Source organism: Erpetoichthys calabaricus, chromosome 5 (assembly GCF_900747795.2).
Source record: "Erpetoichthys calabaricus chromosome 5, fErpCal1.3, whole genome shotgun sequence".
In the NCBI taxonomy this organism is placed as follows: domain Eukaryota; kingdom Metazoa; phylum Chordata; class Cladistia; order Polypteriformes; family Polypteridae; genus Erpetoichthys; species Erpetoichthys calabaricus.
The window spans coordinates 244,926,601-244,946,420 of record NC_041398.2 but is presented as its reverse complement, the minus strand read 5'-3'; the positions used below and the strand labels follow the sequence as shown (position 1 = coordinate 244,946,420).

Below are 19,820 nucleotides of genomic sequence, written 5' to 3'. Positions count from 1 at the left end.
AGTACAAACATTAAACGAAAAACAAAGATACAGACTCACGGGACAAGATAATATAGCCAATCAATCAATCAATAAATAAATAAAAATCAATAAACGTATATTGTGCAGTAATTTCACATTTAACTTAACAAGTACATTCTGGGGCGGCACGGTGGCGCAGTGGTAGCGCAGTAAGGAGACCTGAGGTTCTCTTCCCAGGTCCTCCCTGTGTGGAATTTGCATGTTCTCAACGTGTCTGCGTGGGTTTCCTCCCACAGACCAAAGACATGCAGGTTAGGTGCATTGGCGATTCTAAATTGTCCCTACTGTGTACTTGATGAGTGTGTGTGCCCTGCGGTGGGCTGGCACCCTGCACAGGATTTGTTCCTGCCTTGTGCCCTGTGTTGGCTGGGATTGGCTCCAGCAGACCCCCGTGACCCTGTGTTAGGATAAAGCGGGTTGGATGATGACTGATTAACTAACTGAGTACATTGTGAGGAAGCATTGCATTGCCTGGTAGCAATAATAATAATAATGATGGCACAAGGCAGCCACCCCACCTGAGCAAGATGCTGGCCCACATTCAGTCACAATTCACTGGGAGTGATTGACTTTACCTGCACCCCTTTTGAGATGCGGGAGAGCTGAAGTGCTGTAAGTATCAAGAGAAAACTCCTAGTTTTCTTCTGGGAAATCACTGGAATTGCTAACAGACAGTTAATCAGCTGGGAATGGAGCCCAGGTCCTTAGATTCTCAAGACAGCAGGGCTACCTAAAGGATTTGGTATTTTTTAAGTCAAAGTTACTTCTTCACAGTCAGGGTATATATTATATATATATATATATATATATATATATATATATATATATATATATATATATATATATATATATATATATATATATATATATATATATATATATATATATATATATATATATATACATACATACAGTACATATACAGTGGAACCTGGGTTTGCGAGCAGAATTCGTTCTGGAAACGTGCTCGCAGTCCAAAGCACTGGTATATCAAAGTGAATTTCCCCATAAGAAATAATGGAAACTCAGATGATTCGTTCCACAACCCAAAACTATTCATATAAAAATGATTAATACAACATATAAAGTAAAAATACATAAAACAAATTAACTTGCACTTTACCTTTGAAAAGAATCATGGCTGGTGTGAGTGAGTTTCTAAACTCTTGAGGGATTCCACCCAACGGGACGACACGCGGAAGAACGTCCCAAAGCAATCGCAGTCTCCCAGCGCTGTAGCAGTACGCTGTAAAAGCGAATCCGAAAAGATCACAGACATGCTATAAGCGCCTGCCGTCGATGGGTGATACAAGGAACATTATAAATGCGCAAGGCCCTGCCTGACTGCTGTGTCTGTTTCAAGCTGAATAAAGCTGGTGTTGCTAAAGTACTGAGACTCAGCTTTGTGTTTTAGTGTGCAAGACGGGGACTCGCACGTCACAGCACACACGTGCACGCGAGCAGAGCACACACACATACACACACAAGCGCGCGTGCACACACAGTCACAATGCTAATGCTGTAGTAAACAGTATACGCTTGTACGGATGTTTACTATGAGTGAGGCACGCCGACTCAGACGGAGAATAGGAGACGAGAAAAACCATCAGCTCAGTTGTGATCACATGACGCTCAGTAGATAAAGAGTATACATACTACTTGTACTGCAAGACCTCGCTCGTTTATCAAGTCAAAATTTATTAAAAATTTTTGCTCGTCTTGCAAAACACTCGTAAACCAAGTTACTCGCAAACCGAGGTTCCACTGTAACAGTTTTTTTTTTAACCCTCTCTTTCCTCGATCACCTGCTGGCTTGCTGCTGCTGCTGTGCCTCGTGATCTTCATTTTGTGTGGCGTTTCGAACATTTCAAAGCCTGTACAGCAGCTGTCGTTTTGTCTCACTGCCTTGTCTCTCTTGTCCTCCAGACATCCTCAAACACTATTCAATCTCTTTTTTCTGTTCCGTTATTTCACCGAGTAATATTTCCGTTTGTTTACGCCAGTGCGATGTTTACTATCATTTTTTTGAGACTTTCAAATTTTCCTACTTCCATTATCTCTAACCTGCTCTGCATGTGCATTGCGTCAACGATTTTGAATTCTTTACAACGTTCTACTTTGTCTTTCCCTGGCCCCCGGGCGTGGTTAAATCTCTTTGCACAAAGTCTAACAACAACAGCAACATTTATTTATATAGCACATTTTCATACAAATAATGTAGCTCAAAGTGCTTACATGATGACGAAAGAGATAAAAAAGACAAAATAAGAATTAAAATAGTCTAGTCTCGTGGGACATTACTTTCCTTATTTTCAGAATTTGCACATAGATTATTTTTGTTCTTTTTTTCTTTCTTTTTTGCATTCTTTTCTCTCCAAAGCTTTTGGGTCTCTTTTCGACGTGCTGCTCTTTCTTCTTCGTTTAGTCGTTGACATGTCATCTAGAACGTCTAAAATTTTTAATAGCTGAGAGCACAGGAAGCGTGTCTGCCAAAAGTATTCCAACAACTGAGAGGTTGTGTGAAAATGGTTGTAAGTAGGGCATGACTTGCAATGTCACCGTCTCACACGTCTTGCTTCCAAAGGTTGTAAGTATGACGTGACTTGACCATCTCGCGGGATGTGAAAGTGTCTCTCTGTCTCTCTTTAAAAGATCACGTCTCGTCCCAGGACAAAAAGTCTCGTCTCGTCCCAAGATTTTTTTTTTTTTATAATAGAGAGATATTCATTGTATGTTTTAATGTAAAGGACTTTGGTTACAGTATTACTGATGTTGTTATTTTAAATGTGTTCTGTAAGTAAATTGACATTGACAATGCTAAAGTAGTGTTTATTTTGTTTAATATTAAAATTTGTTTGAGGTAAATCAATGAAAATTATTGTTTGAGAAAATCACTTACTATTTAAAACTCTTTCAAAGCGATGACACTAGAAGTTTGATACCTAAACCTTATTTGTTCCTTTTATCAAAAATGGCCGTAATTGTTTGATGTGGTCGTACCACATCAGCGACTTGGCTGATTCAGGGCTACAGGGGATGAGTTATGAGGAAAGATTAAAAGAGTTGAGCCTTTAGAGTTTAAGTAAAAGAAGATCAAGAGGAGACCTGACTGAAGTGTTTAACATTATGAAGTGGAATTAGTCCAGAGGATCGAGACGGTGACTTTAAAATGAGTTCATCAAGAACATGGGGACACAGTTGGAAACTTATAAGGGAAAATTTCACACAAACATTAAGAAGTTTTTCTTCACACAGAGCACCAGACACTTGGAGTAAGTGACCAAGTCGTGTGGTAGGCAGTAGGACTTTAGGGACTTTCAGAACTCGACTTGATGCTTTTTCAGAGGAGTTTAGTAAACAGGACTGATGAGGTCTCATCTGGAGTCCTGTGTGCAGGTCTGGTCTACAAAAAGGACATAACAGCACTAGAGAAAGTCCAGAGAAGAGCAACTCGGCTGATTCAGGGCTACAGGGGATGAGTTATGAGGAGAGATTAAAAGAGCTGAGCCTTTACAGTCTAAGGAAAAAAGAAAATGTAATGTCAGTAAGTGTATTACACACAGGAAGTAAAAATGTGAGGTTTGAATGCAGAATGAGAGGTCTGAAAATTGAGAGTCCACCTCATGAGAAGGATTTAGCAGTCATAGAGGACTCGACATGATCAACTGCCACTATCAGACTACCATTAAGAAAGCTAACAGAATGTCAGGTTATATAGCGCCTTGATTTATGGAGTACAAGTCACAGGAGGTTCTGCTCAAGCTTTATAACACACTGGTGAGGCCTCAGCTGGAGTCCTGAGTGCAGTTTTGGTCTCCATAAAGACGTAGCAGCGTTGGAGAAAGTCCAGAGAAGAGTAACTAGGGTGATTCAGGGCTACAGGGGATGAGTTACCAGGAAAGATTAAAAGAGCTGAGCCTTTACAGGAGATGAAGAGGAGACCTGACTGAAGTGTTTAAAATTATGAAGAGAATCAGTCCAGTGGATCGAGACGGTGACTTTAAAATGAGTTCATCAAGAACACGGGGACACAGTTGGAAACTTGTGAAGGGGAAATTTCACACACACATTAGGAAGTTTTTCTTTACACAGAGAACCACAGACACTTGGAGTAAGTGACTGAGTCGTGTGGTAGACAGTAGGACTTTAGGGATTTTCAAAACTCGACTTGATGTTATTTTGGAAGAATTAAGTTGAATAGGACTGGTGAGCTTTGCTGGGCTGAATGGCCTGTTCTCGTCTACATTGTTCTAATGTTGTAATACCAAGGATACAGTTGTATAAAATGGCAGCAGTCACTGATCATACTTGTATAACCATTTTAACTCTGAAGTATCATAAATGTATATTTAAATTTTTTTTTTCTACTTATAATGTGGCTGTCAAGTAGTACTCATTGCCTTGATTTTCTTTTCCTTTCTCGCTTGGAGCTTTCCTTCATTTTCTGCCGAATATTTCTGGTTCAAATATTTGCTGTTGCCTGCTCTTTGGTTATTTTTTTGGTTTTGTTATGAAATATTCTTGAAGGCACCATGTTCATAAAGTGGTGCATGTAAGGCTGATGTCAATTGTTGGGTTCTCTTTACAGGGGTAGGCCAATCTGAGTTTGCTGTAGCTGACATGGTTGACATGTTTGTTTTGCTGATTCCACCAGCAGGGGGAGATGAGCTGCAGGTCAGTACATTTTTTTTTTGGTTCTTTATTTCGCCGTATACAATTTCTTGTATTAGGTGTTCGTTAGTTTTCGCATACCTTTTCGTCAGCCATTTTACAATGCCTCTGGAGCAATTGTAGGTTAAAGGCTTGTGGTATAGCGGGTCCACAGGTCATGTCAAAAGGTCCAGTTTTAAAATAAATAATTGCCGCTCTCGCGGCTTAGCAAGGGGAAGTGGTAGTGTGTGGCCGAGCGGTTCCTGGAGAATTTGTGATGCGGGTGAACCTCACTTAAGTGCACAGGTGAGGAGTCGTCCGCATCCATAATTGTTCCCGGGAGCTGCTGATTGCCACAGCTGATCCACATCCCCGTGATATATAGAAGCGCGAGGTGGCTAGCAGGGAGAATTAAAAAATGAGAAAAGGAAGGGAAGAAAAAGAGGCAGAGGTTGCCTGGAAGAAGGAGGCAAGAAGCGGCGAGGAGAGAGAGACAATGTAAACGAGAGAGAGCAGGCTCGACTGAGAGAAGGCAGGCAGCTGGGAGGTGAGCCCCTGCTGAAGAGTGTTTGGTCGACACTTGGTGGGGCTGAAGGAAGCGGTCAAGGTGCTGGAGTGACCGGTGACGACGACGACTGGCTGTCGAAAAGGCAGCGGCAGTCGAGGAGGCTTTGGGCTGGTTTAGCCCTAGCGGGAGCGCCCTGGCCGCTGGGGTAATAACCCAAGTCTTGGTCCGGATTGGAGCCCGACGTAGCCAGGGATCGGAGGGCTACCAGACCAGAGTGGAAGGCAGCTGCACCTGCAGGTAGGCGACTCTCCTGTTGCGAAGCCCGATGGGAGAAGAAGGGGACCCGCCAGGTAGAAAGAAGGCAACGTGCTTTGGATATTTTAAAAGAGGCTGCTTCATGCCATTGTTTTAACCTCGTTTTAAAGGATTCATTTATTGTTTTTTTAACCTCCACAATTTCACTTCTGTTTTAATGGATTATTTATTTAAGGAAGATTTTGAAAAGCACTGCACTTATTTATTTGAACCCACATCATCACAGGGTCTTGCCCAAGGGCCCAGCAGAGAAGGATCCATTTTGGCAGTCATAGGGATTTGAACCGGCAACCTTCTGGATACCAGCTCAGATCCTTAGCCTGAGAGCCACCATGGATCCACATGACGTGCCCACCATTTCTTCTAGTTATACTTGTGTGATGTTTAACATAGACAGTAGTCTTGATAAACCCATACACTTGTTTTGAACCTGTATTTGCAGTGTACAGAGTCATGGAATTAGATATAATCATGGAACAGGGCAGAGCGGCAACTACAGATGGAAAGTTAGTGCATCACCAGTCATTCTCATACACCAACTCAGGGTGGACGAGTTCAGAGTGACCAGTTAACCTAACTTCATGTTTTAAGATTGTGAAACTGAAATACAGCGACTGGCCGGTACCCACGTGAACAGAGAGTGGCCATCAAGGCTCTGAACAGAAGGCACTGAAAACTGAAACAGGGTCCGGGGCTACCATGATAAATACATATCTCAACTAATTCACATGAAATTAGCTCTGATTACTCTGCAGTCATAGCCAGGCCATGGAAATGGATGGATATTGTAAATTTTGCATTATATCTTTGTTTTATTGTACAGGGCATAAAGAGAGGGATCATTGAAATGGCGGATATCGTAGTGATCACTAAGGCTGATGGCGATTTGCTTCCTCCTGCTCGGCGAATACAAGCTGAGTACACAAGTGCCATGAAGTTTCTTAGGGGAAAATCAAAGACTTGGAAACCTCAGGTTGGTAAAACTTGCACGTGAAGTGTAGTTTTGTTTATTAATAGAAAGGCCACAACACTGTTTTAAATCTGTGTTAACATACACGTTTCACATGTGTAAGTGTGTTAAATGATAAGTGAGTCTGAGTCCACGTTTTTAAACACTGTGATGATTTTAGGTTTTATGCAGTGTTGCACCGCTGTTCAACAAATCGGTTTTAAACTTGTCAGGTTTTGTGATTTGGAGTGGAGATAAAAAAAAACAAAACTTCTAGGCTTCTGCTTTTTCCAGTAAAATAAAGTGTGGACGTACATTAAACGTGTTCAGAGCTGTAGTGTGAGTGAACATGCAGATAAAAAGAGAAAGCGTTACTTCTGAATATGATAAAGCAGGACATCATCTTATCTGCAAAATGAGTCCACGGTTTGTTATATTGATAAGAAACAGAAAGAAAATTGCAACAACTTTGTCTTGAGTGCGCGATTGTTTAGCATCTGACCACATTAAAAACTATCAAAATGCACAATCAGTACGAGCAGAAACAATAAAAACCCACACAGGAACACTGCAACCCCCCCCCCCCCAAACTGAGCCCCCCCCGAGATCTGAACACTGAGGCTTGATCACTACACAAGTGTCTGGTACGTGGTCTGCATCCACTGAACAGGATCATCTCCAGACAGAGGAGCAGCTTCAGCGACAGACTGCTGTCACCGTCCTGCTCCACTGACAGACTGAGGAGATCGTTCCTCCACCACACTATGAGACTCTTCAATTCCACCCGGGGGATGGGGGTTTGGGGTTAAACGTTAACATTATACAAAGTTATTGACTGTCTGATATACCTGCATTGTTATCACTCTTTAATTTAATATTGTTTTTTTTTTTGTATCTGTATGCTGCTGCTGGAGTATGTGAATTTCCCCTTGGGATTAATAAAGTATCTATCTATCTATCTATCTATCTATCTATCTATCTATCTATCTATCTATCTATCTATCTATCTATCTATCTATCTATCTATCTATCTATCTATCTATCTATCTATCTATCTATCATACAGTTTTTTTTGTTAAGTTATAGACTTAAAAGCTATGTTTTTAATGTTTTATAAAGTAAGACTTACTACTAGTCACATTACCTGTTGAAGACCGGTAATAGCAAATATTTTTAAATGTATTCTATGTTTTTCCATACTTGTGCCTTCAGCATTTCTCCTTCACCTCTCCTCAAACTCCTTGTGTATCTGAACATCACTTGCCCGATGCTTCATCTCTTAAGTGCATTCCCACAATGCCTGCTTCTCAGACTGTCATTTTGAAGTGTCTTGCTTGGCTCCTGTAGGCCTTTATACTTCCTGTCTTTAAAGGTGACTCTCAGTGTACCTCCTGTGCCTTCACTCCTCTTCATGTGTCTCACGCTCTTTTGATAGCATCATCAAAGTCAAACTGACCACAATCACATCAAAGCCAAGCTGACCAATCGTATCAAAGCCAAGCTGACCAATCCCATCGAAGCCAAGTCTGACCAATCCCACCAAAGCCAAGCTGACCAATTGCACCAAAACCAAGCTGACCAATCATATTGCTTTTAGGGACCAATACAGAAGCCCCTTCAAGATCTGAACACTAAGAGTATGGTACGATTTTTATACTGAGATTTTTTTTATTAAGTATGCATACAGTTTTTTTGTTAAGACTTTTAAAAGCTATGTTTTTAATGTTTTAATAATTAACACTTGTCAACTACTAGTCACATTACCTGTTGAAGACAGGTAATAGAATACATTTAAAAATATTTGCGATCTCTTTCCATACTTGAACCTTCAGCATTTCTTCTTCACCTCCCCTCAACGGGCAGTTATACTGTACATCACATTGATGCAAATATAACAATTCCAATGAAAGTATAAATCTGTTTAAATTGTACATCCACATCCCCATAAGCAAGCAGCAGAACCGCAAAGAGGCTAGCATGTAGCACCGGCCCGGGTTGTTGACAAGCGAAGTGAGCAGGGGGCAGAGCCCCCTAGTTTAAAAATAAATGAGTTTTTGTGATTAAGTGTTAAGTACACAAGTGTCATGTTTATGTGATCCTGTCCAGAATAGAGCTGGTGTAGAAAATGGCTGGATGGGTGTTTGTGCACATATAAAATTAAATAAAATATCAACATTCATGTTTATTTTTTTTTTTTTATAAAAATTAACATTTCACATGCATTGGTCTAGGGTCATTACTGACACCTTATGACGTTTTACAATAAGTATTTACAATAGATAGATAAGAAAGCCACTCTATAATAGATGCAAATATAGATAGTTATGAAAAGCATTATATAAAAATAATAGATACTTTACATATGAAAGGCGCTATATAATATAGACCTAGATGATAATAATAATAATAATAATACATTGTATTTATATAGCGCCTTTCCCATGAGATAGAGGAAAGGCACTATATATATTAGGCTGATAGATAGATAGATAGAAGTGAAAGGCACTATAAGAAAGAAAGAAAAAGAAAATGAACAAACTTAATTTGGTTGGCTTTTTACAGAAGCTCTTTAATTAAATAAATACATAAACAGGCAGATAAACAAGTAAGTAAGTAAATAAATAAATATACACATGCACACTTTGGTCTGAACACACACCAGACTGAGTATAAATCAAGAAAATTAAAAAGAAAGAAAATGTCTGCCTTGGCTCCCAGTCCCAGTGACGCATTATGCGGACACGCTGATGTTGGTATACAGGACAGCAGCCCCAGTTGTGTTTCTTGACCCACTTCTGCTGAATGAGGACAGGAAAGGCAACATATGAGCGGGAGAGCCAGCTATTAATAGCACTATATAAGAGATAGACGGATAGAACGGCACTATATACAGTAAGATAGATATGAAAGGCACTACATGATAGAGGGATCAATAGATAGGAAGGGCATTATATAGGAGAGAGATCGACAGATAGGAAAGGCACTATAAGATAGATAGACACCTGCATTTATTCCTCTTCTTGTGATATTTTGACAGGAATACCAATGTTTGATGTCTTGATGTCTCGATTTACAGCCAGCAGACAGTTTTAACGTAGCCGTTTCTAAGTATTGACAGACTGATGTTTTGGTTTATTCATTTACTGAAGCTGCCATCATCAGGCCATCCATTTTTACATGATGTGTTGAATTTGTCTCTTGTGTTTGATTTATCAGTTTATTATGATCAGGCCTTATCGGTGTGCAGTCAATTACATTGAACAATCTCAACACACTGATTTCCGAAGTCTACAGTTAAGTTCATCTCATTCTAAATCCCTACTCTGTATACCACGTTGTAGTGATGCTCAAAATCAGGGGTCCTCAATCACAGTCCTGGAGGGCCGCAGTGGCTGCAGGTTTTCATTCTAGCCAGGTTCCTATTTAGAACTCAGTCATTGCTGATATTGAAACTCTGTATTTAACTCTATACCTTGTTAGTGCTTTCATTCATCAAAAAAAATTTTAGTTACATTGTAGAACAGAGGTCCTCAATTACAGCCCTGGTGGTCCGCAGTGGCCTCAGGTTTTCACTTCAACCAATTTCTTAATTGGGACCCATTTATTTACTACTAAAGCAATACGTTTTTGGGCCTTAATTTTAGTTACAATTCAGATCCCTTAATTGCCTATTTTAGTTTTTAGCAGCTGCATTTAAGTTTTAATTGTTGTCTGTTTTCTTAACCAGACATTAGTTAATAATGAAGTGCAGATAACCAATAAACCAGCAGCTCTCCCGCTAATGTGCTTCCTTTTAAACCTGTGCATGTGCACCATAAAGTATCTGTGCTATAACAAATGTTTAGAAATAAATGAGAGGGGATTTGGAAGGACCATTAAGTTTAAATACAGTTTATTTTTGTATAGCCCAAAATCACACAAGTAGTGCCGCAATGGGCTTTAACCGGCCCTGCCTTTTGACAGCCCACCAGCCTTGACTCAAAGTCAAAGTGAACTTTATTGTCATCTCAACCATATATAAGTATACAGACAGACGAAATTGCGAAGCTCAGAGTCCACAGTGTAACAACATGACGTGCAAATAATAAATTAAAAAGAGAATTAAAATTTTAATTTAAAATTAAAACACAAACAAGACAAGACATTGTGCATAGACAAGACAAAGAAGTGGCAGTAATATTGACGTGTAGTTAGCAATATGAACATTGATGCAATGTATGGTATTTGCAATCTACATACATAAATATAGTCAATAGATATGTAATATAATAAATAAATAATAGATATAGATAATACAGAAATGATCACTGTATGATAATAGTTGTTTAAGACGTGTAAACAATGACGGGTCAGAATGTTTCCAAGCAGAAGGATATCAAGAGTGTCAAAATACTTAAAGGTCAGTATGAGATTTTCAGTTCTTCTCTACCTGCACGCTCGTCTTTTCAGGACAGTGGATCGCATGTATAAAAGTTCTGTTTTTCGAGGTGGTTGAGGCCGTGTGGAAGATCCCAGGGGGCAGCCTGGTGTTAAGGAGTCTAACAGATTGGAGGTAAAAACTCCCCCGCAGCCTGGCAGATCTGGCTCTGATGCTGCAGTATCTTCTCTTGGATGGCAGAAGTGTGAAAAGTCCATGTGAGGGGTGTAAAGGGTCCTGCACAATGCTGCAGGCCTTGCGGACACTGCGTTTGTAAAATATGTCCTGTAGTGAAGGGAGAGGTACCCCAATAATGTTGTCTTCACTATCCTTTGCAGGCGCTTGCGATCGGATATGTTGCAGTTGCCATACCAGACAGTGATGCAGTTGGTCAGAACACTCTCAATGGTGCCTCTGTAGAACATGGTGAGGATGGAAGGGGGGAAGTAGTCTCTGCTGGGCTTTCTTGATTAGTGATGAGGTGTTATGCGTCCACGTAAGTTCCTCAGTTATGTGCACACCGAGGAACTTGGTACTCCTAACAGTCTCCACATCTTAAACCGTTGATGCTGAGTGGGATGTGGGCACGATGTGAATTTCTGAAGTCCGCGATCGTCTCTTTTGTCTTGTCAACATTGAGAGGTAGATTATTGTCTTCACTCCATGCAGACAGCCGTTCCACCTCATCCCTGTATGCTGTTTCATCATCCGTGCTTGTCAGTCCCAGCACCGTCGTATCATCCACAAACTTGATGATGTGGTTGGTGCTGTGCGTGGCTGTGCAGTCGTGAGTCAGCAGGGTGAACAGCAGTGGACTAAGCACACAGCCCTGCGGCGCTCTAGTGCTCAATGTGATGTTCCTGGAAGTGTTGCAGCCCATCCGAACTGACTGGGGCCTCTCTGTCTCTAAGAAGACAAGGAAAAACTCCCCCAAAAAATGGAAGAAACCTCCGGAAAGGCAGTTCAAAGAGAGACCCCTTACCAAGTATGTTGGGCATGCAGTGGGTGTCAAAATGAAAGGGGTCAATACAATACACAGAAGAGAACACAAGTTTAAATCTGTTCTGGTCCATAAACACGTGGATGATGTTCTCTGAGAAGGAAACTCTATACAGTAATCCCTCACTTATCGCGGGAGATAGGTTCCAAGGCCGACCGCGATAACTGAATTTCCGCGAAGTAGGGACACCATATTTATTTAATTATTTAACGTGTATTTAGACGTTTTTAAATCCTCCCTGTATTGTTTACAACCCACCCTTTACTCTGTTAATAACAGGGACAACTGCTAAGCAATATGAAATCGGTAGATAAGTTTACACTTACTGTATAGCGATGTACACGTAGCTATATATGACGTGATGATGGTGATGAATATGCTGCGCAGTAAAAATGATGACGACGAAGGTGATAATCCCCTGAATGCAGTAGCAAGAGCACGTTAATGCTGAATGAGTGAGATGAGACTTCCTGGTTAATGTAGCACTCCGTCGCTGAGCCAATCAGCAGCACACAGGAACTTAACTGCGTGCTCTGATTGGGTAGCTTCTCAGCCATCCGCCAATAGCATCTCTTGTATGAAATCAACTGGACAAACCAACTGAGGAAGCAAATACCAGAAGTAAAAAGACCCATTGTCCGCAGAAACCCACGAAGCAGCGAAAAATCCGCGTTATATATTTAGATATGCTTACATATAAAATCTGCGAAGTCGTGAATCCGCAAAAAGTGAACCGCGAAGTAGCGAGGGATTACTGTAATGCAATTCAAATTTCTTTTAGATGAATGAAAACACTAACAAGGCAGAGAGTTAAATACTGAGTTTCATTGTCAGCAAGGACTGAGTTCTAATTAGGAAAACCTTCAGCCACTGCGGCCCACCAGGACCGTGATTGAGGACCTCTGATCTAAATCATTGCTTCTCAACGTCCAGTGCTGGCCGATCCCCCCCGAGGCTGCAGGTTCTTGTCCCTACCAACTTCTCTTACCTTAAATAAGTGAGCCGTTACTTCCCAGTTTCTGTTTCTTCTACAACCATCTGGAATTTACAAAGCAGTTGTGCTGTCATTTTACCAAATGAGTCATCCTGTGCAATTAAGACAAACAAATGGCAGGAAAAGCTGCTTTAATGAATTCAGACCCCTTTTTTTATTTTGTCATTTAATGAAAACAGATAATGCTGGTCCAAGTTTGGATGCTGAGCACACTTTTGTTTAGTACAGAAGCTCACATTTTCAATTATTAAAAGAAAAGATAATTTTGAAATCGCTGCTTAGTAAACAATAGGCCTGTGAAAACTGTCGAGATTTACTGTGCTTGTGATCTTGTTAAGCTTGTCAGCCTTGAATCTTTGTGATTAATCATCTTAATGAATATTTGGTAGATTTGCGGCTTTTTTAAAGGTGTGTTTATTTGTGTGTGTCATGCAGTGTGTGATTTGGTGCTGCATCATTAAAATGGAAATTCATGTTTATAACATAACACCTCAAGAATTAGGAGTACAGTGGAACCTCGGTTTGCAAGCATAATTCGTTCCGGAAACGTGCTCGCAGTCCAACGCACTCAGATGATTCGTTCCACAACCTAAAACTATTCATATAAAAATGATTAATACAAAATATAAAGTAAAAATACATAAAACAAATTAACCTGCACTTTACCTTTGAAAAGAATCATGGCTGGTGTGAGTGAGTTTCTAAACGTCTTGTGGGATTCCACCCAACAGGACGACACGCGGAAGAGCGTCCCAAAGCAAACGCAGTCTCCCAGCGCTGTAGTAGTTCGCCGTAAAAGCGAATCCAAAAAGATTGCGGACATGCTATAAGCGCCTGCCGTCAATGGGTGATACAAGGAACATTATAAATGTGCAGGGCACAGTACTACTTGGCCACGACCCTGCCTGACTGCTGTGTCTGTGTATAGGAGAGTGGCAGATCCCGCTACAATAAATAACCGTGCTGTTGCTGTTTCAAGCTGAATAAAGCTGGTGTTGCTAAAGTGCTGAGACTCAGCTTCGTGTTTTGGGGTGCAAAACAGAGATTCCCATGTCACAGCACACACACACAGTCACAACGCTGCAGTAAACAGTATACGCTCGTACAGATGTTGACTATATGAGTGAGGCACGCCGACTCAGACGGAGAATAGGAGATAATTGCCCACAATCCTGTAGCGAGAGAGAAGAACCATCAGCTCAGTTGTGATCACATGACGCTCAGCAGACAAAGCGTATACATACTACTCGTATTGCAAGACCTCGCTCGTTTATACAAGTCAAAGTTTATTAAAAATTTTAGCTCGTCTTGCTAAACACTCGTAAACCAAGTTATTCGCAAACCGAGGTTCCACTGTATCTAGCTGGTAGACTGTTTAAAAAACAGCAAACACTCGTCTAAATGCAACAAGTGTGTATTTTAGTAGCAAAAAGTGAATCTGATGTCATTAAAATGTGCATTGCAAACTTTCATTTAAGGGGATTTGCATGCATTTCTGTCATACCGTGTAGAAATTACATTTTTGTCTATATGGTCACCCATTTCAGGGCCCCTTAATGTTTGGGACAATTGGCGTCACAGGTGTTTGTGATTCCTCAGGTGAGTGTCATGGCTTCATAAGAGACCTTGGCTTACTTCTACCCTTTACAACATGAGGTGCGCCAATGAAAGTCAAAAGAAGCCATCATGAGGCTGAGAAACGAGGACAAGACCACTGGAGACATCGAGGATGACCTGAATCGACTGTTTGGAATGTCATGAAGGAGGTGTCCTCAAACCATGGGCAGGATTTAGAACGGCAGTGCAAGGCGTTTGTTATATACGGCGTAACCTCCTGTCCCCGGGTCAGGTTGGGTAGCGTGCACTGGTAACAGCGTGTTGCTGCACCCACCACAGGACAAAACAGCTCGGGATCTCGGTTGGTAAACAGGCAGACACGCGGTCCAGTCCCACCCTCCAGAAATGACCATCTATCTGCTGTAGCCAGGTGTTACATGGGCGTTCCGTTGGCCTGGTCCTCAACAATAAGCTGGATCATCCGCGGGTAAAATCGTGCCACATGGCCGTAGTGCCATAACTGACGCCACCTGACAATGCGAGTCATGTACCTCATTCGGGACTCCATGAGCAACACAAAAGTCAAACCAGCGGTACCCAAGGATTCTCTGATGAGACACAGGAGTCCAGTTTTCGTCTCAGATCACTGGATAGCGTCCATGTCTCGCAACCATATAGCAAGACAAAGAAGCACCAGGACTCTAAAGACTTGGACCTTCGTCCTTTTACTGATATCGGGAGCGCCACCCACCCCTTTTCAGTGACTTCATGACCCCCCATGCTCTCCCAACCCATCTACTGACTTCATAGGAAGAGTCACTAGAGACATGAAAATCACTGCCGAGGTAAGTAAACCTCTCAATGAGGTCGACACTCTCTCCGCAGACAGACACACTGCTGATGGCCGTGCCCAAGAGGTCATTAAAGGCCTGGCTCTTTGGTTTTTATCAGGACCCTCACAAGCCCAGACACTCAGATCCCTCACTCAGTCTCTCGAACGCCCTGATCAGAGCCTCCATTGACTCCACGAAGATAACAGCATTGTCAGCAAAGTCAAGATCAGTGAATCTTTCTTCACCAACAGATGCCCCACAGCCACTGGACCCCACGACCTTGCCCAACACCCAGTCCATGCCAGCGTTGAACAGAGTAGGAGCGGAATACACCGCTGACGAACCCCAGAATCAACTGGGAAAAACGCAGAGGGTCTGCCTCCACTCTGCACAGCACTCATAGTACCAGTGTTCAGGCTGGCCATGATATCCAGCAACCTCGAGGGGATCCCGCGAACCCTCAGAATGTCCCACAGGGCAGCTCGATCAACTGAGTCGAATGCTTTGCGAAAATCGACAAAGGCTGCAAAGACATTCTGCCGATATTCGCGTTTGCGCTCCATGAGAACCCTCAGTGCCAGGATGCGGTCGATGGTCGACTTCTTAGGTGTAAAACCAGACTGCTCCAGTCGCTGGTAGGTGAGCAAGTGATCACGGATCCAACTGAGGACGACCCTAGCAAGGACCTTACCTGGCACCGAGATATATATTTATGCTATACAAAACACACCCCTGACGAACACCCAGAATCAACTGGGAAAAATGCAGAGGTCCAGTCCCCCACACGCTAAAATGTTTTCAGGGATTTAAGCATGAGAGCCACCAAAATACAGAATATGAAGCTGTAAATGGTTAAAGCATTGACAAAAAAAAGTCAAGGGCTTCTTTTCCCGTTTCAGTTTCTAGTCATGATGGTATTCCGTTCCTGAGAAGTTCATCGATTGTGTCTGCCCTTCTTTTTTAGGTGACCCGAATTTCCTCCCGGACTGGAGAAGGAATTCCGGAGTTGTGGGCCAAAATGGAAGAGTTCCACAAGGCCAGGCTAGTCAGTGGGGAGTTGCTGGACCAGAGATGCAGGCAACAGAAGGTGTGGATGTGGAACTTGATCCAGGAAAACCTCTTAACGCACTTCCGCGAGCATCCAACTGTCTGTCAGCTGATCCCCGCCACAGAAATGAAGGTCACTGATGGAGCGCTGTCTCCCGGCCTGGCTGCAGATCTGTTGATGAAGGCTTTTTCTGCAAAACAGTAAAGTGAGAAGGCTGAAGAGCGTTGGGCTTTTTCTCTTCTTTATGAATGTGGCTGTCGTGGCAGACGCGAGCGACTTCTCAGCAGCTCTGATAACTGAAATAATCAAGTAATTGTGGCAACAGTGAGAACAATTCCTATTTCATTTAAACTAATTCAACCATCAAATCCTCATTTGAAACAGTGCACAGTCATGGTAGGTGGTTCATAATTCAATAAATTATTAAGCGTACATGTAAATCACAGCAGGAAATATCCAAATAGAACAGAAATGCCCTCCCATATGTTGCATGGGCACCACCACACAAAACCTTGTCATTGTTTTGTAAAGTCTGTCATTACAGTTAATTGCTTTAATCTGATTTTTTCTTTTTTCTAATAGAAAACAACTAGGGGGCTCCGCCCCCTGCTCGCTTCGCTCGCCAACCCCTGGTGTTGGGAATGACAAAGAGCGTGATGTATGAATGAGATATAGAATAGTGTGAAGGTGTAGATGATGCAAATAGAAAGCAAACAATAAAGTGTGTGGCACAGTGTAAAGGTTTATTGGAAAATTTCTTTGTACACGCCGTTCAAGTGTAAAAGGTAATTCCAGGTCAGAACTTGTAAGGTCAATGAAGATGGTCATTATCGTGATCAGAGTCAACTTTGTCAGAGCTTAGAAAGAGTTGTGTCTCTCCAGGAAGTAATGGAATGACTTGGGTATTAATGTTTTCCACATTAATATTTTTTGGACATAATATAGTGCGTTGTGTTAAAAGGGGCATTTGGTCTAATGAGATTGCTGTTCCAAATCTCTCTGTAACTAAGTCGTCGCAGATAAAGGCTTGAGGAATTGTAATAATATGTGGCTGAAGTCCATCTGTATTGGTGAGTGTACCATCTCTCAGTTGTAATAAGCAATTGTTATGATCTGGTTCTGGACATCGTATCTTTTTTACTAACTGTATCTTTTGAAAGCAATGCCAATTGTCTGCGTATTTTAAGGTGCACTGAACAATAGCTGAGTGCATGGCATCTGGAAGAATAGCTAATCACTGTTTAAAATCTCCTCCTAATAAAAGTACCTTTCCTCCAAATCGAATATTATTATTCATAAACGTTTGTAGAAGTTTATGAATGGTGTTGAGTAAGTGACTTCATGCCATTGTACATTCATCAATAAACAACATTTTTTGAAGACGGATGTCACGTGCAGTGCCCACCGTTAATGTTCATAGTGGATACCGATTTGTAGGATTTAATGCAGTTGATAAAGATTTCACTTTCAGGTACATCGTCAGTTAGAATCCTCTGTAGATATTCAGTATATGAATGTAAAGAAGGCAGTCTAATTTGACCCTTTTGACAACAACGTCTAAATGTATTACTTGTATTGCCAGTTGTTTCTTCAGGGAAGTGAACTGAATGACAATGATTGCAAATGACATTCATTAATCGGAATGAATTTTTCCGGGGTATGTTTTGCTTGTGCCGTTTGAGAGGCGCGTTGTTGCATGTGTAGTATTTGGGACGTGTTGTTTTGGAGCTGTAATCGATTTGCCTGTGCTGTGTGAGACGCCCGTTGTAGCCTTCCTTGCCGTTAACGTATGTCTGAGACGGGAGGTGTTTCGTTTTGAATCCGTGCCTGTTGCGATGTAGCACTTTGATTGATAGTTTGCGTCATGTGGATCCAGGATGTAGATTTGTGCATATTTGCGTTGTTGATTTGTTTCAGGGTGCACTGTTCCAATGCGATGCAGTATTTGTGCACATATGGGAAAGTAGTATGGGCCATTGCCTTTTGGTGGCCTGATATTTACTAAAAGCAAATGAACTATTGTAGGATCTAACGCAGTTCATAAAGTTTTTACTTTTAGGTACATCGTTAGTTAGAAGCTGTAGTTGAGCTTTGCGTTTTTGGAGTCGAGACATTTTTTCTTTTAGAAATATGGATAAGTAATAAGAAGTATTGCACTCACTGTTAATATGGAGACTTTTCTGCGGTTGAACGGTTAATAGTGCCTTATGGTAATGAGATCCACCTATGCTGCATAGCCGTCTATTTTGTTGTTTCTTTCATGTTCGTGTGTTTGTTCCTGTTATCCTTTCCTTTTCGTTTTGTACCCGTGACCGTGTATTCATGACTTGTTTCAATATGTTTCCTTTTCTGCAGTTGAACGGTTAATAGTGCTTTATTGTAAGGAGATCCACCAATGCTGACACCTATGCTGTCTAGTGTGAAGGTGCTGACGTTCACTTTAGAATATGTGGCTTTGGGTGTGACTTCTTATGGATGTGGGTGGGGGTGGGGGTGGGGGGGGGGGGGTTGTTGAGGATTGTTGTCGCGCGAGCGTCTTCTTTCTTTTTGTGTTCTTGTGTCTTGTTGAATCCCCCTCTTTGTGTGTGTCCCGTCCCTCGCTTGTAGGGTCTGTGGGGTGGTTTTGTGTTCTTTTTTTTGTGTTCCATGGGCTTGTTGAATCCCCCTCTTGGTGTGTGTCCCGTCCGGTGGCTGTAGGGGGGTGGGGGGGGGGGGGGGTGCCTTGCTGTTGTGTGCGAGCCTCTTTTTTTTTTTTTTTTTTTTTTTTCGGGTCTAGTTTCGTGTGCAATGTGTTTCGTGCTTTTCCTGCGTTTGACTTTGCGCCTCATTTCTCCTTTTTGTATGTGCTCACTCCTTTTTTCTGTGGTCTTGTCCGCCACTCGCGGCCCCTCATTCCGCCTTTGTCGCCCTCTTTTCTCCGCCTTTCTCCGACTCTCGCGGACTCTTTTTGCGCCTGCGCAGTACGTCTTTTTGCAGCTACGGCCCGTGGCCGGATGTGCCTGCGTCCATCATCCGGTTTAGCATTCTCGGTTAGTAATATGGATGTTATGCTTTCTACCTAATCAGCTAACCCTCAGCTTTTGTGTCGATTTTGCGTTAGACAGTCCACTCATCTGATGTGCCCTTTTTTTCATAATTTAGTGTAACACGATGCTGCAGTGAGCGCGAGGCACTTTAGACGTCCATCTCGTGTGTTCATAAGCACAGCAGGTATCTGAATTGCGGTTCGACCCCCATGACCGTGTGTCCCCCGAGGATCGTAATTTACCATCCAGTGGACACACCAAAGAACAGTCTGGACGAGGAGAGGCCATTCAGAACAGCAAAGCTTGCCAGTCCTCTCCACTTGTCTCCTCCAAAATAACATCAACTCGAGTTCTGAAGGTCCATAAAGTCCTGCTGTCCACCACACTACTTGGTCTCTTACTCCACATATCAGTGGTTCTCTTTGTGAAGAAAAACTTCCTAATACTTGTATGAAGTTTGCCCTTCGCAAGTTTCCAGCTGTGTCCCTGCTGAATTCCCGTA

The 19,820-nt window shown here is 42.0% G+C and overlaps 1 protein-coding gene across 1 annotated transcript in view; it reads left to right on the top strand.

Annotated features, from left to right (window-relative positions):
• mmaa (metabolism of cobalamin associated A) overlaps positions 1-16,897 on the top strand; it is a 42,681-nt gene extending 25,784 nt beyond the window's left edge. Inside the window, exons 5-7 of the mRNA XM_028802725.2 lie at positions 4,610-4,695; positions 6,318-6,467; positions 16,209-16,897. Of these exons, the coding sequence (XP_028658558.1) occupies positions 4,610-4,695; positions 6,318-6,467; positions 16,209-16,496 (524 nt within the window). The 3' untranslated portion in view covers positions 16,497-16,897. The remainder of the gene's footprint in view (positions 1-4,609; positions 4,696-6,317; positions 6,468-16,208) is intronic.
• The last annotated feature ends 2,923 nt before the right edge of the window (positions 16,898-19,820 follow it).